The 27833-nt window shown below is 39.8% G+C and overlaps 1 protein-coding gene across 4 annotated transcripts in view; it reads right to left on the bottom strand.

Annotated features, from left to right (window-relative positions):
- sema4ab (sema domain, immunoglobulin domain (Ig), transmembrane domain (TM) and short cytoplasmic domain, (semaphorin) 4Ab) overlaps positions 1–20337 on the bottom strand; it is a 28788-nt gene extending 8451 nt beyond the window's left edge. For 3 of the 4 annotated variants that reach the window (XM_022217493.2, XM_022217494.2, XM_051955275.1), the window contains exons 1-13: positions 19744–20337; positions 19329–19583; positions 18751–18908; positions 16667–16726; positions 16237–16335; positions 14088–14181; positions 10824–10946; positions 9170–9297; positions 5901–6082; positions 4399–4543; positions 3878–4067; positions 2034–2149; positions 827–990 (exon numbers count right to left, since the gene is read on the bottom strand). In XM_022217493.2, coding sequence (XP_022073185.2) covers positions 827–990; positions 2034–2149; positions 3878–4067; positions 4399–4543; positions 5901–6082; positions 9170–9297; positions 10824–10946; positions 14088–14181; positions 16237–16335; positions 16667–16726; positions 18751–18908; positions 19329–19425 — 1556 coding nt within the window. In that variant the 5' untranslated portion in view covers positions 19426–19583; positions 19744–20337. The remainder of the gene's footprint in view (positions 1–826; positions 991–2033; positions 2150–3877; positions 4068–4398; positions 4544–5900; positions 6083–9169; positions 9298–10823; positions 10947–14087; positions 14182–16236; positions 16336–16666; positions 16727–18750; positions 18909–19328; positions 19584–19743) is intronic. The other variant, XM_051955274.1, reaches the window with a different exon arrangement.
- Positions 20338–27833: the final 7496 nt, after the last annotated feature.

Genomic DNA, 27833 nt, shown 5'->3' with positions numbered 1-27833 from the left:
TAGTTTGGGGTAAAACTACTTCTTGAAGGTTGCTTAAGAGCCTGCCCCTAGACTTGGTAAAGTTGCCAGCTTACTGGTCACTTTTGCCACAGTAGTGAGTTTTGGTGAATAAATACCGAGGAAACTCGTGGCACTTCTATTTCATGAGGCAGATGCACAGGAGAGGGACAAGTGTATCCAAAAGTTTCAATCAGACTCCCACGCACTTTCTAACTTGCAAAGATACATTTATGAGTATGACGTTTCGTGCTAGTTAGACTGTGCAAAAGTCTGACACTTTTATAAATAAGTACCTTCCATCAATAGTTCCTGAGGACAAGTAGACAGGTTTAGCAGTTCGAGGAGATACTTAAGGCATTGTATAAATAATGTATTATTCCTTGGTCTATGCAAAATCCCATTCCAACAAATATTTATGTCCCGTTACTGACTAACAGCACAGAGGAAGTTTGCTTTACCTCAGTGCAGTTCTACAACCACAAATGGTCCACATAACCCACAACCTTTGTTTGTAAATATACTTGTTGGTAATGAGAAGAGTACATACTAATATTAAAATTTTTAGCTACTTTACAAACATTTCAAAAGTCTTTAATATGTAACTTACTTTCATCAGTTTGAAATGTCTCTTTCAGTTTAAGAATCAAACAAAACAAACTTCAAAAGACAAATATCAAAGCTAAAGTCAAATCAGCCTCTCAGAATATTTTATCTATCTATTGGTATGATCAAAATTCAACGAACATTTTTGGCATACTGGTTGAATGCTGTATAGCTTGTGCCGCACACTTTCAACCAAACAACTGCAAAATGCTGTTGCACTCACAGAGTCGTGGGGGTTTTAGAGACTCGCACACAGGCCCTGCTGACGGGGTCCCAATGACAGAAGGGGTCTCGGGCTAGAACACACTGAGCACAGGTCCAGTAGAAAGAGCAGTTTGCTGTTGGAATCTTCACCACACCCTCTGATGTGCCAACAAATATCACACCCTGCAGTGAAAGAAAGAAAGAAAGAAAGAAGAGATTGAAACAGTTCAAGCAATTCTCTGCAGTGCTTTTTAGATCATTTCACTTTGAACTGCTTTGTGAAATGCATATCTAAAACCACTGCTGCATACATTCCACACAAATGTTGATGTCAGATGTAATGTCATAAAAACAGAGATTTACTCAGTGTAACTGCATAACTTAGACCTGTATACAGTCCGCATATGGATCCATTTTTGTTTTTCCAGGCTTGACTGTTAAGCTGCACTGGAGAAATCGACATAGGTGAAGGGATAAAAACAGAAAGGACTTGAAATTTTTGCTTATTCTTCTTTGATGGATTAACATTAATTTGCCAAACAATACTGAACTGAATTAACATGACCTACCTACAGAGTACTGGCGATAACCAAGACAACAAAGATATCACTTTGATCTAGAAATTGATCTGAACATGGTTATACACATTAATGTTGAATTCATTTAGTTAAGATCATTAACTAACCATTTGCCTGATTTGTGCATATAGCGTATTTGGCTGTTTATACGGTGAGTTTCAGATTCATGTTCAGAGGAAAATGATCCAGGCCCAAAAGAATCAACCAACCATCCATCCATTCTTTATACACCGCCTAATCTTCATTAGGGTCGCGGGGGTGCTGGAGCCTATCCCAGCTGACTTAGGGTGAAGGCAGGGGACACCCTGGACAGGTCGCCAGTCTGTCCCAGGGCTACATATACAGACACACAATCACACTCACATTCACATCTATGGGCAATTTAGAGTTACCAATTAACCTCGGCATATTTTTGGACTGTGGGAGGAAGCCGGAGTGCCCGGAGAAAACCCATGCATGCACAGGGAGAACATGCAAACTCCATGCAGAAAGATCCCAGACCCACCCCGGGATTTGAACCGGGGAGCAAATCACAATGTAATGTTATAGATTTGGATACAGTAAATATTAAAGGGATCTTAAAGGTATCAAGTCTAAAGCTCACACTTGAAATAAAATCACAAAATAAATGTCTGTCACAATGTGCACCTTGGGAATGGAGAGCTTCAGGCTCTTGATAGGCTGAGGCTGCTCAAACACCTGAACCTCCTCAATGATGTGGGCCCTGCTCTGCAGCAACACTGCTTTGTGTAAGTAACCAGACTCTGAAAAAGAGTTTGAAAAAAAGACAGTTAATGTTACAAAGTGGACAGACATAAAAGTGCAAAACCTACACAGAGAAAATCTGTTTTGACGGTAAATTTTTGCAGGCGTTTTCATAAATACAACTAACAGGGAAGGGTTACAGCTGTCTTGATAACAGGAGTGGTATCTTCATAATATCAGGCAAATGGTTTTCATATTGTTGCTGTTGTTTTCAAGGTGAACTCTTAGGCCTCTGTAGCTCTTCACTACCTCCACCTCTACTCCCAGGGTGTAAATGGTGTTGAAATTAACCATGGCCCTTGCGACGTCTACAAATCATGCCACATACTCAGCCTCCTCTCCAGTACTGACAGTCCACAGTTGCAGTAATCAGCGAATTTCTGCAGATGACAGAACTGTGAATTGTACCAGAAGTCTGTGGTGTACAGTTTTAAGAGGAAAGGTGACACTACAGTTCCCTGCAGTGCTGCAATACTGCTGATCACCTGCTCAGACACGCATCTCCTCAGCCTCACAAACTGAAGTCTGGCTGTCAGGTAGTCGATAATACAGGAGGATGAGGAGGGGTCTACCCAGATTTTGTGGAGCTTCTCACCTAGCAGCATAGGCTGGACTGAGTTTAAGACACTAAAGAAATCAAAGAACATCATGCTCAAAAATCTTTGCCAATCTTTGTCCAGGATAGAGTGGTCTTGGTAAAGTCTATAGAAAATAACATCCCCAACACCAACATTGCGGTGGGTCCATGACGGTGGCCAAATAAGGTCCAAGATGGGCTAAAACCAGTCTCTCCAGGGCTTTCATGATTTTAAATGTTAAGGTAAAAGTCTATAATCATTGAGGGCAGAGGGGAAAGACTTCTTTGGCACCAGAACAGTGCAGGATGTTTTTCACAGTGCTACAACTCTCTCCTGACTCCTGAGGGTAAGGAAGAGGAGGTGATGTAGGGGGTGCAGTGTTTTCTGATGTAGCTGGAGGTGGAGGGGTGCAGGCAGGAACATTGTGAGTCGTTAATCCTTTTCACTGAGAAAGTGTGAACTGGAAGTAGCTGTGGGGACAGGAAATGTGTGGAAATATTTGGCTGTATGTGGGGAGGAGTCTGATCTCACAGACTGTGTTTAGGTTTCCATGAGCCTAATTTCTCTTCACCATTGTACAATATCAACAGTGCTTTTGTATGTTAACTTAAATTTATTTTTTCCCCCTGATGTTCTACCCTAATGCTGCTCAAAGCACCCATTTACACACACATTCACACACCAGTGGTGACAAAATTGCCATGTAAAGAGCAACTTCTGGTTCAGTGCCTTCTGGTTCAGGAAACTTCAACAGGTGCAAAACATTGAACCACCAACCTTACAGTTAGTGGAGCCCTTCCACCACCTGAGCCACAACTGCCCATAAATAAGCAAATACCACTGTCCAACTTGGCAGTATTACATAATACAGCTAAGGTGGCATATTTTTAAAGCATTTACACTGAAATTACACAGGGATGTACTCTTTTGATGCATACTGTAGACACTTACACATCCATATTTACTGAGATGTCCTGACAGGGTTGTATTTAAAGAAGTAAAGAAGCTGCTGAGGAAGGGCTGAGAGGATGTAAACCTGGCACAGTCATTTAATCACCAGGCGGTGAGTTATGAAAAATCATGCTTTTCATGTTTCTTAGAACTTAAAATAATACAAACTGTATCCCACTCCTCTGTTTCAGGGCTTACCGGTAAGCAGAAACAGGACAGTGTAGTGTCTGCTGTTGGCAGCCTGGACTCTCTGGACAGCCAGATGGGTGTAGTTGTGCTCAGCAGACACCATGGTTAGACTTCTTCCAACTGGCCGCACACTTTCATCTGCCAGAAAGTTTTCTTTGACAAAGCGCAGGACGTTGTCTGACGCATTGTGTAGGCCACACTACCAGAGAAAAAGTTTCATACAAATAGTTTGATTTTTCAACTTTCACAATTTTATTGTATTAAAATATGCTTATTAAAATGACTTTGCTTTAGTAACTGCAGCTATCATCATCATCATCATCACCCTGCATCCTAGGAAACAAACTGATGTTTTCTGAAATTGGCTGGAATGTGAACTCATAAAGCTTAATAGATTTTGTTTATCTGCATGCATGTCTTGTTGATTTGTAGCCTCAACTGAAAAGTTTCCACTTTCAAGGACCAAATAAGAAGTCCAGTCACAGCTTTTTTTCCCCACATCACTGTATGAGGTAGAAGTCAGTATTTACCTCTCCTGGATTTGCAACCTTCTCTTGAACCCAGGCTCTCCACTGCAACGTGTCCCGGTTCAGGACTTTGTAGTTACCAGTAAAAACTGACTTGATGTCAGTCAGACGGAATGAACACACGGCTGATCGTCCAGAGTTGACAGACCTAGTTAATGCAAAACAAACATGAAAAATTTCATGATTAGTGACCAACTAAATTCACATGACACTACAGCACACAGCAACTCGTGTTTCAGATGCTGTGATAGATGCATAAGAATGACAGCAGTAGACAGAGCAGTAAATCCTTCAGCTCTTCTGTCATCTCATTCCAAAATGTGTATGCTGTCCTTCAAAGAATGTTGTTTCTTCTATGGGGACCAAAAACGAAAAGTAACTTCTATTATGCTTTTCTTTCAATTTAAATACAAAATATTCATTTACAAATTATATCAGTTGAACAATCAGTAAGAAACGCTAAATCTCTTAAAAATGTCCGTACATTTCAGGATACCTGGATATATAACATTTGGTGTATCCCCTTTCAATGACAACAGCACTTAAGATAAGGTTGTGTAAACTTGACAACCCATAGCATTTCAGCATGACCTGAAAATGTTTCTTGATAAGTCGGGAATGTATGGCATTCTCAGGTGTCAAGTGCCACATAAATGTCCACTTGATTTCAAGGGCTGAAGTCAAGTGAATGTGAAGGGAAGTCAGTGACACCCTTAGACCTGAATATTCCAAAAGCCATGTTTCACTTCCAAAACATTTTGACATCTGACACTTCCACTTAGCCTGACGCCATGTTTCCCACCTTCACATTCCTAATTAAAAAGCAATGTATGCTAGAGACATGAGGAACAGCCATTTTTGATCAAATCCACTTGAGTCAGATCAGACTTTAATAATGGTCATTCCATACAAATCTTTAACATGATCACCGCAAGCAGCCTGCTTTAGTTTGATCGCTAAACTTTAAATTGGTTCTTCATTTAATGTCTCTTTAAGATTATTTTTGGGGGATTTTTGATATATTGCAGATAAGTTGAAGAGAGACAGGAAAGGTATGGGAGAGGGGAGTCAGAAGGACATGCAACAAACCCTGCCATGGGTCTGTCTGAATACATGACCACCATCAGTGGTATTCAGCCCTTACTGATGGGTCACCAGCTTAACCAGTTGAGCTACAGTGATTTCCCGTTGTCTTAAAATGTTTCTAAGTCCTTAGTCTTTAAATATTTCCAGGTTTACAACTAAATATGACAGATTTTGATTTTTTTTAGATTATAAGATAATCTGTATTTTTACATAACAGAATATCTATAAACTTAAATACAACCAATAAACAAAACATTGTCGGTTTAAATGGACACTGCTTTTTACTACACAAGGTCAAAATTGATTCCCCCCCACCCCAAATTCCTTGTTGTTGGTATATTTCTGTGGTCAACCTTCAGGTGAATTTCCTCAGTCTGTGCTAGTGTTTCCCAAACTATATTTTGTGTGAGGGTACTGACCACTGGGAGGTGAAGATGCCATAAAAGAGTGTGTCCTCTTCAGGGGCTCCATCTGCTGGAAGAAGGGTGTCTATGTCCTGGATCACATTGTAGGGCAACTCGTTGTCAGCCTGGCACAACAGCTGAGCTTTGGCAAACGTGGTCCAGCGTCGCTGCAGGGTCCGCTGACCTCCAACATCACTCTGATGCAAAAAAAAAACAAAAGACAGCAATTCAGCCTGCTGTTATCAATACTCACTCACTTTTCAGAAACCAGAATTTGAGCTTTCAACAAAATACTGACTGAAAGCATTATAGAGACAGAGCACATTTTGAGACTGACCCAAAATACAGTCTGAAAGAACGCATGGAGTGTACAGTGCTGTGATGTAAAAAAGTAATTGCCCCCTTAGCTACCAATCTAACAAATGATCAAATTCATTTGGCAACGGGGTTCAGTCTCACCAGCCACATCCACATATGATTACTGCCAGGCTTGCTGATCCTCAACATCACTAAATAGAACCTGTTTTTGTCAAGTAGTTAAAAGGCCTCAAAAGCAGCACATGATGAGATGTTCTAAAGACATTTAAGACTTTGTAGTACTTTTCAGTCTGTAAAGTCTCTGCTAAGGCTGCGTATCAGCATCTTATCCAGCAGGTCACAAGAGAACCCAGAAGAACTGCAGGCGTCACTGGCCTCAGTTAAAATCAGTGTACATGATTCCACAACAAGGAAGACACTGGGAGAAAATGGCATCCATGGAGAGTTGCAAGGTAGGGTACTGACCAAAATGAACATAAAAACTTGTTTGGCATTTTCAAAAAAAAAATCTAGATGAGCCCCAAGACTTTTGGGATAACATAATGTGGACTGATGAGACACAGTTGGAACTTTTTAGAAGACATCTGTTGTAAATCTAATACTGCAATCCACAAGAAGAACATGACACCAGCAGTGAAACGTGGTGGTAGTGTGATAGTTTAAGGACATGGGTGACTTGTCATCACTGATGGAGCCATGAATTCTTCTCTCTATTAGAAAATCCTCCTGGAGAATATCCACCATCAGTTCATGACCTAAAGCTCAACACTAATGATTGATGAGAATGAGCCAAAGAACACAAGCAAGTCCACCTCTGAAGAGACTATTATACGACCTCTATTCAAAACGAACAGAATGAAAGTACTGGAGTGGTCGAGTAAAAGTCTAGACTTGAATCCAATTGAAATACTGTAGCAAGACTGTAAAAGGGCAGTTTATACTTTGAAAATCATTAAATGTGACTTACACACGTGGACAAAATTGTTGGTACCCCTCAGTTAAAGAAGGAAAAACCCACAATTCTCACTGAAATCACTTGAAACTCACAAAAGTAACAATAAATAAAAATTTATTGAAAATTAAATAATCAAAAACAGCCATTACTTTTGAATTGTTGATTAACATAATTATTTAAAAAAACAAACTAATGAAACAGGCCTGGACAAAAATGATGGTACCTCTATAAAAGATTGAAAACTATTTGACCAGAGTGACATGATTAACTCAGGTGTGTCATTTAATTGACATCACAGGTGTTTCCAAACTCATAATCAGTCAGTCTGCCTATTTAAAGGGAGACAAGTAGTCACCCTGCTGTTTGGTGAAAAGGTGTGTACCACACTGAACATGGACAACAGAAAGCGAAGGAGAGAATTGTCCCAGGACATCCGAAAAAAAATTATAGACAAACATCTTAAAGGTAAAGGCTATAAGACCATCTCTAAACAGCTTGAAGTTCCTGTGACAACAGTGGCTCATATTATTCAGAAGTTCAAGACCCACGGGACAGTAGCCAACCTCCCTGGACGTGGCCGCAAGAGGAAAATTGATGACAAATTGAAGAGACGGATCGTTGGAATTGTATCCAAAGAGCCCAGAGCAACCTCCAAAGAAATTAAAGGTGAACTCCAAGGCCAAGGTACATCAGTGTCAGATCGCACCATTCGTCGTTGTTTGAGCCAAAGTGGACTTCATGGGAGACGACCAAGGAGGACACCACTGCTGAAAAAAACTCATAAAAAAGCCAGACTGGAATTTGCAAAAATGCATGTTGACAAGCCACAAAGCTTCTGGGAGAATGTCCTTTGGACAGATGAGACCAAATTGGAGCTTTTTGGTAAGGCACATCAACTCTATGTTCATAGACTCAAAAACCAAGCATACGAAGAAAAGAACACTGTCCCTACGGTGAAACATGGAGGAGGCTCAGTAATGTTTTGGGGCTGCTTTGCTGCATCTGGCACAGGGTGTCTTGAAAGTGTGCAAGGTACGATGAAATCTGAAGACTATCAAGGCATTCTGGAGAGAAATGTGCTGCCTAGTGTCAGAAAGCTTGGTCTCAGTCGCAGGTCATGGGTCTTCCAACAGGACAACGATCCAAAACACACAGCCAAAAACACCCAAGAATGGCTGAGAGAAAAGCGTTGGACTATTCTGAAGTGGCCTTCTATGAGCCCAGATCTGAATCCCATTGAACATATGTGGAAGGAGCTGAAACATGCCATTTGGAGAAGACACCCATCAAACCTGAGACAACTGGAGCTGTTTGCTCATGAGGAGTGGGCCAAAATACCTGTTGACAGCTGCAGAACGCTCATTGACAAATACAGAAATCGTTTAATTGCAGTGATTGCCTCAAAAGGTTGTGCAACAAAATATTAAGTTATGGGTACCATCATTTTTGTCCAGCCCTATTTCATTAGTTTGTTTTTTTAAATAATTATGTTAATCAACAATTCAAAAGTGATGGCTGATTTTGATTATTTAATTTTCAATAATTTTTTATTTATTGTTACTTTTGTGAGTTTCAAGTGATTTCAGTGAGAATTGTGAGTTTTTCCTTCTTTAACTGAGGGGTACCAACAATTTTGTCCACGTGTGTAGAATGATGTGAACTATCAACAAAATAAAACACATGATGGTAGGACAGAGACTGTATTATTATTATTATCGAGGGAAGGTTGCATGTTTTTGGTTTTGATGGGTAAAAAGAAACCCAGAAACAGAGTGCATCTGGTCCGGGCAGCAGAAGGTACAGAGGAATTATGGCAGAGCCAACATTTGGTCAATGAATACCAGGACCCAAAGTCATGCAGCAAAACAGTGCACTGTAGCAAGATCATCAATATTACAAATCATCAAAAATATATAAAAAGACACATAAAAACATTAAATTCATGTTATTTATCTAATTGCTGTGCACTTGTTCTACTGTTCTTGTATGAGGTCCACTGTTTAACACTTACCGTGCAGATCTGGGAAATGCGTGAGACAATAAACTTGTCTATGAAGTCATACTCTCTGCCCACTTCACTAAAGAAGAAGTAGATTTTCCCCTCATCTGGCAGGAAGGTAGAGCTGATGAAGGTTGGATCTACAGCAAACATAGAGCAAAATATGCTGAAGATTTCAGATTGTGGAAAAATGTGTGAATGATTCTGATCTACTAAAATAACATGATTGAAGCTGGATTCAGAGGCAAACTGAACATTGAAGTAAGAAAAGCATACAGCCATGTTTGTGTCCATGACCTCTTAATACAGTCAAACGCAAGTGCAGTCTAATTACTAGTGTGCATAGTTGTGGATAAAAACAGCAAAATAAGTACATCAAAACCATGAAACTCCTCAGCTTCATTTAAAACAATGCTCTGTTCTCTTTTGCACATGCTAATTTTAATCCAGAGACAGGCAGAATGAGTGTGATGGAACTGTGCCTTCTGAACTGTCAGCAAACTGACACCTTCTCACATTCTGATTTCCTGAGGAACTACCAACAACTAGAGAATACTGAGAGCACTGCACATTCACAAGCGAGTCAAGCAAAACAGTTCACAACTGCTACTTCTAACTGTTTTAACACACTGTTGTGATTCCTGCTCCTGCCCCTGTTCTTCTCCGTCCTTCTCCTTTCTTTCTCCCTCCTTTTTCCTGTCTGTCATCCATCTCTTCCTATTCTCACTCTCTCTGGTCTCTCTTCTCGTCCCCATGTCATCTCTCGCTCCTTGATTGTACCACTGGCTCCCTCTGTCTGCATCTGTTGGTCTCTGCCTGTCTGCCTGTCTCACTTGTTTGTCTCATAGTGGTGTATGATACTGCAAGATTTGGTATCGATCTGACACCAAGGAAATACAGGGCCGGTATCGCCGATATTGATACTGATCCTCCAGATTAACTTTTTCAGTAGTAGAGCTTTAAGATAATTTTTGCACAGTTACTTTTGCAATATTAAATATGATCTTTTAAGCCCCTCCCGTGGGTTTCGTCATTGATATGATCCCACCTGGTTACAGGTGAAACACCTCACGAGCTGAACATTTGCGTATCGAGGGACATTCACTGATGTTCCCTGAACGCCTCACAGCCCAGACTGCGGTAGATGTTGCTCAGTGGCTGCATCATCAGACAGACATGAGCAAAATTTACTCTGAAAAGAGTAAAAGAGAAAAGAGATTAGTCCAAGATGAAAGCGATTGATTTTATCCACGTTTTGTTTTCTATAAGCGGAAAAAACAACGCACGCAAGTGCACTACATCTTTTAAGAGCGGAGTTCATTTTTAAATTTTAAAGGCCACAGTCAATTGTTATCTTATAGTGGTTAGACGCTAAAAATCATGATTGTGATTTATGATTGTTTTATTTTGTAGCCTTCCTACAGCACTAGTCTTTGTAAGTGGATACGGAAAGTATTCAGACCCCTTGAAATTTTTCACTCTCTGTGTCATTGCAGCCATTTGCCAAAATCAAAAAAGTTAATTTTATTTCTCATTAATGTACACTCAGCACTCCATCTTGACAGAAAAAAACAGAAATGTAGAAATTTTTGCAAATTTATGAAAAAAGAAAAACTGAAATATCACATGCATCGGTTCTCTAGCTTCCCTCCTGTGACACACTCACCTTCCAGCCATCCTAATGTGTCATCCAACTTCAGGTCAACACGACTGCCCTCACTGAGATACCGGGAGATGACTGGCCGGTTCCCTCTGTAGTCCGCTACAGTTCCTGTGTAAAGCTCTCCATCTGAGAAACAGAAGAACATTGACATAAAAATTCACCTTCCAATAGAACAATGACCCTAAGGACACAGAGCTGGAGTGGCTTCTTTGAGTGTTAAAGTCACAGTCCTGACATGAGTCCAATCACTCATCTCTGTAGGGGCCTGAAAATGGCTGCACACTGACAGACAAAACGCTTCTAGCACCGTAACCAGGAAGACTTGAGGCCTAAGATACTTCATACAAATACTAACCTTCATGCTCAGTACTCAATATTGAGTAGGGGGTCTGAATATTAATTGCCTTGTGATACTTCAGTTTTTCTTTGTCATTACAGGATACTGAGTGTAGATTTATGAGGGGGAAAATTAATTTATATATTTTGAGGATAAGGCCATAGCGCAAATATGTGAATAAGGTGAGGGGATCTGAAACCTTGATGAATGTATAGTGTATATATAGTATGATACACTATTAGGGATACTATATTCTTAAAAAATAGGCTGCAGAACTGCTGTTGGCTGTACTGGTGCAACATTTTAATGTAAGGCATTAGCACATAATTCAGGTACATGCATGGCTGGCTGACTGTGGCAGTGCATCAAGAGCCACCAAGCACAGACATCTTCAGGAAAGGAGCAACAAATGTCTCGTTTTTAGTATCAAGCCATTCCTGAGCTTTAGAATATCCTTAGTGGAATGAGGAGGAAAGAACCAGACTTTTGCTCAGCGGTCAAAAGTTCTCCTTCAGATGACAGTAATTAATGCATTTCATTTGGAAATCAAGCTCCTAGAGTCAGAAGGAAGAGTGGAGAGGCTCAGAATCCAATGTGTTTGAAGTCTAGTGTACAGTTTCTGCCGTCTTTGATGATTTGAGGTGATATGTCATCCACTGGTGTTTGTCCACTGTGTTTTATCAAGACCAAAGTCAACACATCTGCCTACCTGAAGATTTTACAGCCTTTCATGCTTCTATCTGTTGAAAAGCTTGCTGGAGATGCAGATTTTTCTCTTTCAGCAGAATTTAGCACCTCCCTAGAGAGCCAAAACTACTACCAAATGGTTTGCTTTGATATTTCTGTTCTTGAGTGACCTGACAGCTCACCTGGCCTTACTCACATAGAACCCCATATGGTGCTTCGTTGAGAGGAAGATATGAAACAGTCTACCTAAAAAATAAAGACAGCTAAAGGCTTCTACCAAAGCAATTTGGGCTTCAATGATACCTTAGCAGTGCTGATCTCCTCCACGTCACACTAAAGTTTTGCAGCACTTTGGGTTAAAGGAGCCCCAACCAAGTTTTGAGTGTATAAACGAACATACTTTTGAGAACCTGGACATTTCTGTATTGTAAATTCTGCTTTTGATTTATCTTATTAAATATTCTAATAATTTGAATTACTGGATTTCTGATATAAACCTAATAAACTAAAGCTTTAAACCATAATCATCAAATTAAAACAAAAAATATCATCAACTCTGCTGGGGCCTTCTGCTCTCCTCAATTCCATTCCCCTGCTGTTTTCCTCACAAACACACCTCTGCTCCTTCTGTAGTGAAAGCCTGCCAGTTGTTCCAGCCATTATACAGCCTCCACCCACAAACACTCCCACTGCATCATCACCTGTCAGCCTGTCAGGTTGCCGACCTGTTCACTTTGCCATATTTTTTCATGATATTCGAATTTCTTGAGTTGCACTCGTACGTCTTTCTTTGTGTTTATTTATCTCTTAAAACATATCTCTTTAGTTTTGTCCTAAACTAACTTAGTCAGCCGATTCTTTAGTACATATTGATTTTTTTCGGACCCATTGATACTCAGCTCAAATGGAGCATGTACCAGATTGTTAGATTTACAAGCTAGTGGAACTAGCTAGTAAACTAGTGTAATGATACAGCTATATACCATGGCATTTTAAATTACGGAAGTTAACCAAACTAAATATAAAAATTGTAGGTAAACTAACACTGTTATGGATAATGGAGACTAACCTGACTAATTTAGAGCATTTAAATAGCACGTTATGTTTTTTATTGATACACTATTATATTGTTTTTGTGACAGTGGAGGGGAAGAAGTCTTTTGTAACAGTAAGTGACCTCCAGCAGAATCAGGCCTCAGGAGGGAGGCCATCTGGCCAGACTGGCTGGAATGAGGGGAAAGGGGACATTCTGGCAGCAAGGATGAGAACATAGATTAGCACTCCAACAGACACTCTAGAGAGTGAGGTAGTTACTTGCAAGGCAGTTGAACAAAGCACTGATCATAATATCTACTTAAAGCATAGATAGGATTGTCCTGTAGGTGACCATGACGCAGCACTGCTCAACCAGTGGCTACAAACAGGAGACCTGCACATCATCTGGTGTTTGCACAATTAATTTCAAAGATAATTTATTCAAAGGAAAAACATTCTACTGGATAATGGACATCACCATTCATTTCATACATTCATTCATTGTTACTGTCAACATCCTGTAAGCTTGTTACAATCCATATCCTCTGCAAATACTAACAGAGAATGAGAGAACATAACCTATATGAGGATAAATGAATATTAAAAATGATTATAAAGTAAAAAAAATATTTTGGAAGTCTGTGAGATCAGAAAGCCTTTAGGAACATTGTTTACTGTAGATTTAAGTACTGTACTTTTCCCAGGCCTGATCTGTGCCCTCTCAATACAATTAAAGTGATTTATGTGTCTTATGCTGTCTGTTCCAGCAGGTAGCAGAAGTTCTGTCACACACAAAGTCAAGCTACAATGTCTGCTGGCAAAAATGAATTGTTGTGGAACCATTCACGGCATGATCATACGACAGCTTTTCAAATTTTCTATGACGGGAATTCTGCAGTCTTCAGATCAGGAGTTTATTTTTGAACTACCAGTGTATTAGAAGTGTCATACTATCACATTTAAGTAGGAAAAAGCAAGAACTATCCAACTTCTGTTTCTTTTGAAACACCAGTAAATAAAGCTGCTTCTTACTTTGTTCTATGTCAGTTATTAATCACATTTTTTTGTGGCTTGTAAATAAGCTCTGCAAAAACCACTACCGAGAACCATACAAATAAGTAATAGCCAAATTCTTCTTCAAATTTTCCTCAGCATTTCCCTCAAATTTCCATGTCATTTCTTTAGCACCTGCAGCATCATTGACTTACCTACAATGATAGCAGTGTTGCGCTGATAGGGGTCATAGGGGCAGCGACCTCTTCCTTCATCAGGCCTGAGGCTCATTGTTAATGTTTCTGAGTCCTGGACAGAAGAGAGGAAAAGTAAAGCTGCTGTTGAACTAAAATATGAATGGAAAACTCAGAAAGCATCAAGTGCAACCTACTCATTTTAACACAATCTGCCTATTTCCTGTAAACTTTGAAAATCCCTAATCAGTGAGAGTAATGTCATAGTGGAACAGACAATAATAGAGTCACAGCATGCAAATTGTATTCTTTTTTAACGTAAATATCTTATTTCTCTTCCTCAGGTTAGAAAATGGGTAGATCTAGTCTGAATGTTTTTGAGCAGTTTAACTGGTGACATAATTTTGGGCCACCAAGTGAATCCACATCTGACTTTGGTTTGGCTTTCAGGAACAATTAGCAGACTGCTTTATCAGTACACAGATGCTCCTTTAACCACTGACTCTCAAAAGCTGCTCTAAAATGCAGCTTTATTCAAATGACACAATGCCACAGGTATAGAGAAAGATGAGAATGTGTAGTTTGCATGCTTAATGTTAGTTGGTGTCATAGCCAGGCATTTGAAAGTTCACAAGTCTGCCCATTGACATCTGGCCAACTCCAATGAGCAACCGCACAAGTTTGTTGGACACCGACAATATGGATAGTCCTTTTCACCAATGGATTACTATTTTTTCTTGTCAATGGCAGTCTCAGTGCTTGACAATGTTGAGATGAAACGCTCATCTTCACAGTCATTCACCTCCAGTGATGACATTTCAACAAGACATGCCTCCACATGTTTCTAGAATATATGGTCATTGGAGGACATTTGGGCTTTAAATTTTTTTGGAAAATAAACCTTCTCTTTTACAATTTCCTGCTCCATATTAATCAATAATAGGCAATAAACTATCAAAGGCTGGTTGGCTCAGCTTACAAATCAATGGTACCATTTTTATTCCATACTTTATTTGTTGTTTTCCAACACTACTCTAATCACAGTAACAGGGTTGCTAATCCATGCTATTGTTAGCTTTTTGTCAGCAGTAGAAGCTAGATATTTAGCAAGCCATTACTGCTGACTAAGAGGACAAACTTACTGATGGAAAACAGCAAAGAAAAAAGTAAAAAGAATTTGTCTTGTCCTGATAATATGAGGTAGAGTGAGACATTTAATCAAGCCTGACAATGTTATGAAAATATGAAAAATAGAAGACAAGACATAGCTTTGCTCTACCCATTCTTTTGAAAAATTGTTTGATGATGTTTCATTCCAGCGTATCATGTGATTCACTGTTTTCTTCTTCTTCTACCAGCTAAAAAGGTTATGCTGACATGCTGTGGGACACACGTTACATGCATAATAATTATTTTAACTATTATGTTGATTTAAAGAAAATGTTCCCACAATTAAAAGAATAAAAATAATTCCAAAAAAAAGGAAGTTTAGGTTGCATTTTAGCTGTTTTATGAGATTCAATTTGGTCATCAGGGGGGTGGGACAAGAGAAAAATGGCATTTCAGGGGGAACTCCAGACTTATTTGGTATTTTATAAAATGTTTTCAAACATTCTTCTCTCCTGTTTTTTTTTTATTTTTTATTTGGTCTCAGGACAAGTAAATCTACACAACAACTGCATGTTTTAGTATTTTGTACATGGATTATTTGAAATTTGATAGGTGGGACATAAAATGTCCTCCAATTCTGGAATGACCCCTAAACTGCTCTTTAAGCATCTGAAAATGTTCCATGTTTGCATGCCCTACAGACATGTCACATCCAACATCTGTGAGACATCCTGAACGTGTCCAACAATGCCATCCTTTACAAAGAGCGGAACAATATTCCATAAGCAGCATCAACAATTAACGTCATGTGTCGCACTCTGTGGCACTTTGTAATGTAAATAATGGACACACTTGTTACTACCTTGTGATTTCTTGCCTATGACCCCACTCTCTTTCTGCTTTTTTATATTTTCAATATAGTCATTCCTGATTGTTTTATGATGTCCATTCTGTTGGACATCTCTTGTTCATCATCTTATTTGATGATGTGTGTTGGAACAACAAATATATATTTCACCTGGAATTTAAGTATCAACAAATACCAATGAAAACAACTTACAATGCAGATGCAGCGTGGACTGAAAGCAAATGTTCCACATGCATAGAGGTGTGTGGTGTTCAAGAACTGCAGTACACGAATGAAATTGGGACAGTCGGCCTAGAACAACAACACCAAGGGCATAAAATTATTCACATTAATAAAGATAAAACATCCAGCTGCTAACTATGTGCCTAATGCAGGACCGGTAAATACAACGCTAATACTAAGAATGAAGATATGCAGCAGGTACATGCTTCACTCACTAAGACATCAGTAGCAAAAAAAAGAAAAACAGTACAGCAACCTTACTGCATTTCTTCTCTATAATAAATTAAATGTAAATAGTAGCTATGTTATCGACAATCTCGTATTTTCGGAAGGTGTCCTTACTCACGAGAACTTTAATAGGTGCACATTATTTGCATATCTGTACAAATCAACCACTTGCCATTTTCTTGCCCTTCATGGAACATTGTCCAAGGTCTTCGTCTGAAGGGCTCCAGTCCAACTGAAAAAAGATCACAGAACGGTTCAGTTTCAAGTTCATCTAAAACCACAACCTCCTCGGTCATTGAAAACAAATCATTTCAGGCAAGACAGATACATAATCCCCTAAAATGATAGTGAACCTCAACAAGACAGGTAAGATGACTGTCAGGTTTCTTTAATTTCATAATTCATTGTACTACAAACAGGCCGCACAGTGGTTTGTCGGTTAGCATTGTTGCCGTGCAGTTAGAAGATCCCCCATTCACGCCCCGGCCTTCCTGGGATCTTTCTACATGGAATTTGCATGTTCGCCCTGTCCACGGTGTCCCCTGCCTTCACTCTAAGTCAGTTGGGATAGACTCCAGCCCCCTTGTGACCTTAATGAGGATTAAGCGATGTACAGATAATGGATGGATGGATTGTACGACAAACATGAGGAAGTGAAAGCCTTGTGTGGATTCAAATGGCACAGGTTCAACGGTTTCAGATGATTCAGAGTTTTTGCCTTGTGACCATTGCAACCACAGAAATGGCGGCAAGGAAAAGGAGGGGGGATTTTCACTGAATCAGTGAATGACACACCTCTACAGGCTGGCCAGATCAGTGAAGACAAGCATCAGCTTCAACCTCAGGGACAATAATTGAGTAGTGTGATGAGATCTCTGTAGCTCGACAACAGCAGTTTTGTGTACAGGCCGGTAGGATCAGAGGAAGTGTAATGCTGCCACCTAAAAGCATTTTTACCCTCCAGCTGATTACAGCATATACAAACTCAGAATTCAAAAGCCGACTGTGCACAATAATAATTTCAAGACTTGTCAACCAATTAACATGTTTTTTCCTAAGATTTTCTTTATCCCTTTTTTTGGAACCCAAGACCCAAGCTTCTGGTCAATAGTTTTAGGTTTTTCTGAAAAATGTGTAGATAATCTCTGTTTTTCATTACTCCATTTATTTTGTGTAAAGCTTTAGTTTCACTGGCAACAAAAAGGTCCCAGAGCAAATACTGCCCCCCACCATGCTTGATGGTAGGTCTGATGTTCTGAGGGTTAAAGCCCTCACCTTCTCTCTTCCAAGCATAGTTGTGGACATTGTCACCAAATAGCTCAATTTTTGCTTCATTTGATAAAATGTTCCTTCAGCAGACCTTCTGTTGGTCCATGTGATCAGCAGAACTTTAAGTTTTAAGATCCTGCTTCTAGTGGAAGGGCTTCCTTCAGTGTCTACAGTCAAGCGTGGACACCAACACCTGTGTTCCAGCAGCCTCTAATTCATAGCAAATCTGCATTTTGGTGATTCTTGGTTGACTCTTGACAATCCTGAACAACTGTCTCTCAGCAGCAGGTGATAGCTTGTATTTTCTTCTTAATTGTGGCTGTAACAAAACTGTACAATGAACTCTAAACTTACAATTGTTTGCACAGTTGCTTCTGGGATTGGAGGCATCATTAAAATGGCTCAAAGTGACTTTTCTAACTTGTTCAAGCCAAAGATGTGCTTCTTCAGATCTGTACTCAGCTTGTTAAACTTTCCCATTGTAGTGTTTGTAGTTGTTTGAATCTGAAGAGTGTATCAAATGGGCACCATTTAAATTGGCATAGAGAAGTCAGCAACTAGAGTCAATTGTAAACTCACATAAAGGTAAGCGGCTTTTTCATTAAGAACATTTGATTAACACAACTTTCCACATCACCAAAATAATAAACCAAATAATTTCAAAAGATAATTCAAATAGCTGTATGCATATTTTTGACCCCTCGGATTTTGTCACCTACAAGAAACGTATGAAAGAACCATAATGCCTGAGATGCTGTGTTTTAATCATTCCACCAATGAAACACAGGAGTTGCAGGAATCATTGGGATCTCAAGACTGCCATGATATACATGGTCTCTATAAGTTTCTGTAAACTTTTGTTCATAACTGCACATGTATATGCAAGTTAGATAGTATGCACTGTTTGTGAAACTTTTAAATATTTCCGAAAATTCAAAAATGTAGGAGTAGTGACAACTTACTGATGATTAGTGGTCGTTCCCCTACCTTGCTCTTCAGTATGATGTCGTCATGTCTAACATCCAGAGCTAGCACAGAATCCCGGGCTCCAACATACAGCATGTCTCCGTCTTCACTGAGCAGCAGAGTGGTGGTGTTTCTGACGTTGTGGTTACTGAAGCGGATGAGATTTCTTCCAGGACTACCTATTATTTAGTAGCAATTAACAGAGGGATGAGGCATTTTCAAACAATAACCACAGACAATTACAAGGGACACCTGTGAAGTGAAAATCATTTCAGGTGACTACCTCACGAAGCTCACTGAGAAGGTCAAGGTTTGCAAAGCTGTCATCAAAGCAAAGGGACTTTAAGGAATCTAAAACATATTGAGTTGTTTCACAATTGTTTGTTTACTACATAATTCCATATATCTTGCTTCATAGTTTTGATGTCTTCAGTATGTAGCTACAATGTAAAAAGTAGTAAAAATTAAGAAGAAAAAAAACGCTGAATGAGAAGGTGTGTCCAAACTTCTGACTGGTAGGGTATGCAGTTTTTTTTTATTTTTAATTTTTTAATGAGTGGAACTGCTAACTGTTGTTGCATTGTGTTGGCTTCACTCACCTATAGGAAAGGAGACTCTGGGGGTCAGTCTTGTCAGACATGGGTTCAGAAAACCCAGCAAGGTCACAGTGAAGGATAGTAGGCTGTGTTTCTCCATTACAGCAGAGGTAAGGAGGAGTGACCTCAGTTACATTTAAGGTCAGACGGTGAGCACTCGCTTTGATGTCCACCTGGAATCTTACAGACTGGTCAGGGGTGGTAGAGATGTTACCTGCAGTCTCATCCTCTGCTTTCTACAGCAGACCATTACTGGATCTAAGACACACATACACACAATACTCACAATACTGTTCGGTACTCATTTCACTTGCAGTTCTACTCATGTGGGTTCAGTGTGCTCTTCACATCATAAACATCAAGGGCACACAGGTAGTAACCATGTTGAGTGTTTGTGTGTGTCGTACTGTACTGATACCTTGAGTTGTGCTGTCTTTGTTTACATCTCTAGCATGTGTTGCTGCTGTCAGGTAGATTCCAGAGAATGATCTTAAGCTGCCACAGGTCTTATTTTTGTGTCTAAAACAGAGTGGATCCGAAGAGGAATTTGGAAAGTGGGCCTGTTGCTAACCCTGAGTAAAGACTGTACCGTCCTTAAACGCAGCACAGTGTGCGCACATGAACGTCCCAAATAGACGAACTGGAATGTTGTAGTTGTTTCCCCTTCACGCTAATTCAGCTCAGAATTCATCATTTTTGTTTTGTTTTTGTTTGCGCAACAAGATGCCAGAAAACTAAACCATTCCGTCATTTTGTAAATCTTACCAACAACACTCATCCAACTGATGCAGAACAGATGAGACAGTTAAGGTACTCGTGCGTCTCCTAAAAAGCTTCTTTTAACGCGTCGTCTCCTCTCTGTTTCTCTCCCTAAACGAGACCCGCTACTTTCAGCCCAACACCACTGCACGGAAAAACGTGACCCGGCGACGACAAACTGCTGACCGTGGTTGAGCCTTTACTATAACAACAAAGCCCCAAAATCTCCTCCCATCTGAAGGTCCAGCAGGCTCCAGACTCCCCCTGCAGGCAGTCACACACATGACAGCCAGACCACCGTGTCCCTTCTGAACTGCACGGAGTTTTTAATTTACTGCCACATTTTTACTCACTGTGAGCTGCTTTTTCTCTGCAACATAAAATCTTGCACCTCTATGAAAACAGCACAACCATGGTCGCAAGTAGAAAGAGCTCAAAAATGTATGTTGTGCAATATAAGGGTCTTTCCAGAATTGGAGGATATTTTACGTCCCACCCGTCAAATAAAAAAACAAATCCATGTACAAAATACTAAAACATGCAGTTGTTGTGTAAATGTATTTGCCCTGAGACCAAATCTAAAACAAACAAACAAACAAACATACTAGGAGAAAAGAATGTTTTATAAAATACCAAATAACTTTGGAGTTCCCCGTAAAATGCCATTTTCTCTTCTCCCACATCCCTGCTGACCAAACTGAATCTCATTAAACAGTTAAAATAAAACATAAACATCCTTTTTTGGAACATTTTTTTTTCATTGATGCGTCTTTTGATTGAAAAAACTTTGAAGTCCAAATATCCTTCAGTTCTGGAATGATCCATAATATAAGTTATGATGCCACTCATTACAACTAAAGGAAAATCAAAGGTTTAAATTATTTAATTATGTATTTCACGAAAACTGAAAAAAAAAAGAAAAAAAAAACTGGGATCAACATGAAATCCTAAATTTCACACAGGACCTTTCAAGTTCCCGATCAAGGAAGATAAGCGGTTTGTAGTATCTGATCTGATGTGCTGTTAGACATGTGATTCTCATGACTTGAGACAAGTGGTGTTGGTGTTGCTAGGCATGTGCTATGTCAGAATGGAGTGTATCTTCTTGTTGAAAGAACTCGGTGTTGTATTAGTAGTTCCTGTGTCTAGGGAATTATCCTATGGATTTCACCACAGGGTTTATCAATGAGGCTCTTGTTTTTTGGTCTTCTGATACAAATTACATGTTGTGACAATGGTTCCACTTGTTTAAAACATATAAAAGTGACCTCCGTTTGCTGTTCGGGAAGATTCCTTTGGCCGGATCCTCCCAGACAGTCTCTCTGTCTGACCGATGCTGTTCTTCCTTATAATAAACTTATTATTAAGAAAGTCAGTGTCACGGACATTTCTCCTTCACCCGCACATCACGGACATCAGAGAGAAACCACGACAGGTTCCATACTTTGTTTCTCACTCTTGGTGTCATACTGCAGTGCTGATTTAGTAGTGAATTTGACAGATACATTTTTATACTGTTTAGCATGTTTGGCATCTGATGACAGAGCTCTGGCTGATCTCTGAAGCTGTGTGAGATAATGTGTAGGCCGTTTAAGGCTAATTTATGCAAATGCTGCTCACAACAAGTGCTTGTTTTGTGGAGAGGTGATGTGGTTAGGTTTGCTGTTTTCCACACCTTTATGATTCATCTTTAAACGAGTTGTAATTTACTGCCAGACTTGCAAAGAGCATTGATTTGTACATGCTTTCCATTGACAATGCTCAAGCACAGCTGGAAGTCTCAAATTCTCTAGCACAGCTGCGCTCAACACACCTAAGGAATAATCACATTAACACCATGCTGTGGCCCAATCTGTGGGTATCTCCTCTACAATAATTGCACCTAAACTGAACTGAGATGATTTGGGTCTCAGTGTAAATGAACAGTGGCCAGAAGATAACTTAATGCATCTGGCTGAGAAAATGTACAGCTTTGTTATCTAAGCAAAATGTGTCTACTTTGAAAAATCCAAATACGAAAAAATGGTTTACTTCGTTTACACTTTTTGGTTTACGACATAGATCATATTTGACAGCTGCCTTCATTCTGGTTCAAAACTGCACAATACAGTGAAAAGAAAGTAGAAGCCTTAAAATAGCAGGTGTGACCAAACTTTAGACTTGTATTCCAAAAAAAAAATAGAGCTTTTTATCACATCTGATTGGTGGTTGTTTTTGTGTGGTGTCGCTAGTGATCAGTTCTGTGCAGGGCTGGCTTATCTGTTAGTTTGTATGTTTTTGTGAAGTTTTTCTTCTTATGTAAGGTGAGATGAGTGCAGATTTTAGACTACTGGGATAAGGCCCAAGGACTAAGAATTAGGATATCTCAGCCTCTGATTCCCTGATATGCATAATTCTGGAATATGTCTGGAATACTGCATGTCTTTTGCAAGTCAATCGTTTTTTGGAAGTGTGACAATATATTATAGGAGTACTGTTCTGAGAAGCACTGAAAAGGTAAGTTCAGCTTAAGACCAACTAACACGCATGCATGTTTGCTTGCTGTTTTCTCTCTTGAACCAACTGACACAACTGACACAGGCAAGCAGATCACAAAATTTTAAATATGTGCTTCTATGGCAGCTGAACCAAACATTTGGAATATTTCAACAGATGATTTACTCAGTTTAAAAAAAAGCTACAATGAGGTTCAGCATAAGTGATCCTATCACTCAGCAGGTACAGTGTTCTGAAAGACATGGTTGTATGAACAAACTTGAAAGCATTTGACTTTGCTACAATGTGTAAACCGTGTGTGTACCTTGTGCTAGGTGTCTTCTTGTTTCTCTTGATTTCTGTCTTGATATTTGGTTGAGGAATCTTGATCTGATGTTCAGCTCCACAGTCTCCCACCAGGTTATTTCATCTGCTCCAACTTGTCCACACACAATCCAACAGTAGCTGCAGAACTGACCAAACCATAGTGATGCGCCCAACAACACACAGAGGATTTTGCCCAGTAAGACAGTGCATTCTTGACCCTTCATGAAGCCACCTCTATCTCTTCATTCTCCATCCAGCTTCATCTTAGAATTTTTCTTCTGATCACAATGTCTGAGTCATCTGTCATGTCACACCCTGACAGAGCAGCAGCGGCAACAGTTTCAATACCAAACTTAGGTCCAAACTATGGCGTGCGAAATCAGAGTTCTGCAGAATTGTACATAGACAGGCTTCATTGTGCGCACAGCTGCTAAAGGAGTGGGTAAGATGGCTAATGAGGAGAAAAGAAGCTTGGAAAGGATTAGCAGTGACCTGGAAACAGCCATGTGGTAACAGGCTGCGTGCCTTCCAGTGTCAAACATGAAGCTGTTGAAGCACAGCTGATGTTAAACAAGCATGATGCGAGTAAAGTATGATGCTGTCTGTTGGCCACTTTGTGGTGGCTGTATGAGACCACTAGTGAGAAAACATGGCAGGGACATCACTGACAGGTTTCACAAGGTAGCACAAAGAAAGGGCTCCTAGTCAATCTTTGTTGCACTGCAAGCACACAGAAACCAGAGCAACACAATAAACCCACAAGACACAAAAAAGAACTCAGCCGAGCAGGAGCTTGCACATGCATCATTCACCCGTTAAATAAAATCACACACAAAAACGTATAGATCAAACTACAAATCAACATTGCATTTAACTATTTGGTCTCCCGAAGCCTAGACTGCAGTCACAACCAGGAAACTGACCCTATGAAGCCCCATGGCCTCAAACTGTGCACTGTGGGAATGCACCTGATGGTAAATTGCTTTATTGCATGAATACCACCTGCAAAAGAATCTACCCTACTTCATCTCATCATCTCAAAAGGGAAGTGTTTCCTGAAATGGTTGTAGGAAAGGAAACCCTGAAGTTCCTTTTCTTAGGATCAGCTGTGGTTCTGGATGAACTTTGGACACTCTTAGGAACTTCCTTAAAGCAAAAATACACATTCCATGTATTTGAGTGATGTTTTCATGCACTTAGTGGGTTTACTAAATAAAACATACAATCTAAAGCAATCAAAAAGTCCTGCAACAGATTCTATCATAAATTAGTTTACAATTTATCTAATTTTCATTTTTTTAAATGCTTGATTTAATTGTGTTGTCATTTGGTGACAGTAGAGTTCGATCTTTCTGTGCCACATGTGATATATTCATTTGCATTGCACTGTACAAATGTATCTGGAAGGTGGAAAGGTAGAAAAGCCTATTTGAGTTGTCATCTTAATATTCTGTGTTATTTTCCAACATACCTGCACTTTCCATGTGTGGATATCTCTTTTAGCACTCATGATAATGATAGTAATTTAATCAGAATACAAAAAACATGCAAATCTATATCTTTTAAACAGTGAAGTAGCCCTGTTGTGCAACCATCAGACTAAGTGACATTTTCACAGCCTGCAGTTTTGTAATGTTTAACTGACGAACTGTATGGTCATCCGGGTCATTTTAATTACTATCTAACCAAATGTGGCTAGAGATATGGCCTGAAACTCTTCTGCCTGCTGAGTTCACAGTGATGTTCACTTCAGCTACTCTGGACAGAACATCTAGCCATGTTGAACCCTTGTGGATTTTGTGTTATTATCCTTCAGCTGTCCTTGGCTCCAGGAATGAATTCCGGTAAGATTATTACATCTTTTTAGCAAAATAAAATAAAAATAGTGTTTTTAAATATACCCATGCAATGTTGTTTTAATATCTGTCTTTATAATTGCCATTTTGGGAAAATCTCCTGGACAGCTCACAACAACAATTTTGCCAGTGAAAGATATAGCAATAATACTGTATCTACTTCACATTTTAAACACTTCTATATCAATTCATTTCTTTATTATTCAATAAGAGACAGAGCAAGACAAATCTGTTATATGTATAATAGTAATACATTTGTGTTAAGTGTGAGAAACCCCTCAGAGCTATAGAGATGTCCAGTAAAACAATACTGGATCATTTCTGATTCAAAAAAATAAACAAAGCAACAGTGGAAATAAACAACAAAAGAATATATATTCACCCTTTCCATCAGATGAGTAGCATTTTGCACTAACTGCCTGAAAAACAGTTCACTAAGCATCTTAGATTAGATTTAATGTATTGTCTTTTGTCATTACAGTTTGGAGTGTCCACGGGACTCAAGCTGACTACGTTCTGGGAAACTGGTGAGACGCCACTTGATCTAACTGCTGTTTTTGACATTTAAACTTGACAATCTCTCACAGGGAATCATTGGAGCACTACAAATTGATCAATATTAATTGAACTGTGATGGATTCAGCATAGAAAAATAACTATTTTAATGAGAAGGACTTAAAGGGGAACTTCGTTTTTTTTCAACCTGGGGTCTGTTTTCATATGTCATTTCATACATGTGAGTGATGGAGAAATGAATTTTTGACATAGCTCCAGTATTTAGCCAGGCAGGCAGCTTCGCAGCTCAGCTACCGAAAAGTATGGGGCAACTGGCCCCCCCGCGTCAAAGTCTGCCCAAACGTGCTTTTTGCCCCACACTGACCGGCTCGGATAGTCTCAACGAGTGTCCCACAACATACTAGAGATGAGAAGTGAACGAAAACCTCCACATTACTTGGCGATCGCTATTTGTTGTGGTCTGTATCCAAATCTCTGGATTCTAGAAAACAAATCTCATTCCGAAATCACGCGATAGCTCACGCCAAAACACCGGTGGGGGAAACATCTGTTTTGCCTCAGGTGAAGAGAGACGAGTGGAGTGATTTTGTGTCGGATTACAGAACAGTTAGTTTTTTCTAAACCTGGTAAAACTAATGGGTCGTCAGCGTGCATTTCCGAGTTGTGGCAACAGAATGGTGCGCTACACTTCGCGCAGCTTTCACAGACTACCAAGGAAACGCTAAAGTTGTGGCTAAACGTTTTTCAAATGGACCCTGAAACTCCAGTTGATGCACTTCGACTTAAAAACTTCGGTAATCCGTTCACTTCTCATCTCTAGTATGTTGTGGGACACTCGTTGAGACTATCCGAGCCGGTCAGTGTGGGAAAAAAAGCACGTTTGGGCAGACTTTGACGCGGGGGGGTCAGTTGCCCCATACTTTTCGCTAGCTGAGCTGTGAAGCTGCCTGCCTGGCTAAATACTGGAGCTATGTCAAAAATTCATTTCTCCATCACTCACATGTATGAAATGACATATGAAAACAGACCCCAGGTTGAAAAAAACCGAAGTTCCCCTTTAATCTTTGAAAACTTACATTTGGCATATCATAGATTTGTTCTAGAATAACATGATGTTAATAAAATGTCATCACGATGAACTAATCTTTTAAAGGACCGTTGTATTAACTAAGAACAGGCATCCATGTGAAACTGTCCAAATTCTCAAAGTCCAAAAGCAAAGCAATTTAACTCAGGTGAAACACTGCTTGTTCAGTCAGTGAGATGATGTAATTCACTGGTCCATTTTTTTTACCCATCACATATCAATTTCAAGCAAATAAGAGTTTTAGACACAGATATAAAGAAAATTTTGACACAGAAATTATGTCTAACCAACATCGTATGTCCCTTAGGGAGTATGACATGAAATACAACCACCAAACTATAGTTATCATGGAAGAGGACCCTGCAGTGATTGAGTCAGCCACCTACCTGTTTGAGAGGCATCCCTCTGCTTCAACTGTGCGGAGGTACCATACAGGAGAATTGTATGTTCTGCTGGGGAGCCATTCGTTCTCTACAAGAAATCATGATATTATACTGCTTGGCCATGGCACTAAGAGTACAAGTGGAGCAGTACAGCTTTCAGGTTATGGCCCAGAGGAACTTGCCAGAATTGTGTACACCTTTAAAGCTGAAGGCAGATTTGATCATCTTGGTACCATCAGTCTTATCAGCTGCAACCTTGGAAATGACCCACACTTTATGTTGCAGCTGTTACAAGTTCTCCGGTCTTTCAACGTGGAAACAAAACTGCACCTGTATAAAACCCTTCTGTCAGTCAACTCTGATGGAGAGATAATATCTAGAACTGACAGAGTCTGGAGGTCCCATGACCACATCAGCAAAGTTGTAGCTGAACTGAATCACAAAGGTGACCTTCTCACAAAAACTGAACTTGGCTGTGCAGGCCCACTGTTTCCAAATTACAAAGGAAACATTTTGTATTTTCAGACACTGGAATGGCCAAGTCACCCTCAAATGTTTGTCCCAATGGAGCTACGCAAAAAGTACCCCTCTATTGACTGCTTGGAGGGACTTACGTGGAGCTTGTTCTTTGAGGAGAACGAACGAAGGCGCGCCCCTGATTATGTTCTGAATCATGATCAAAGACACCTGAAAGCAATTTGGCTTGCAAAGCCAGAGTCAACAGAGGAAGACAACATTGTTTTCAAGCACATCGTTGACATTCAGGATCTTCTTGTCGAGATAAGATATAATGCCAGAGAGGAAGTGACATCAGACCTGTACTATGTTCTCAATGAGTGCATTTACAAAGTACAAGGGAAAAATCTTAGTGTAAGTCTGGTGGGTAAGTTCATGCGCACTGACAATCAAGCTGAAATTGAACAATTCCGTCTAAATTTCAGTGACCAGCAGGGTGAGTCCTCCCTGCAGGAGCTAAGACAGGGTCTCAAAGCATCCAGGTTCAATGATTTCTGTCGCCAGACTTTTCAGTTCCAGCAGTGTACCTACAACTGTGAGAGATGGGGCCGCTACTTTATAGCAGCAGTGTTCTCAGCATCAGTGCATA

Source organism: Acanthochromis polyacanthus, chromosome 11 (assembly GCF_021347895.1).
Source record: "Acanthochromis polyacanthus isolate Apoly-LR-REF ecotype Palm Island chromosome 11, KAUST_Apoly_ChrSc, whole genome shotgun sequence".
NCBI classification, from domain to species: domain Eukaryota; kingdom Metazoa; phylum Chordata; class Actinopteri; family Pomacentridae; genus Acanthochromis; species Acanthochromis polyacanthus.
This window is presented reverse-complemented; position numbering and strand designations above follow the sequence as displayed.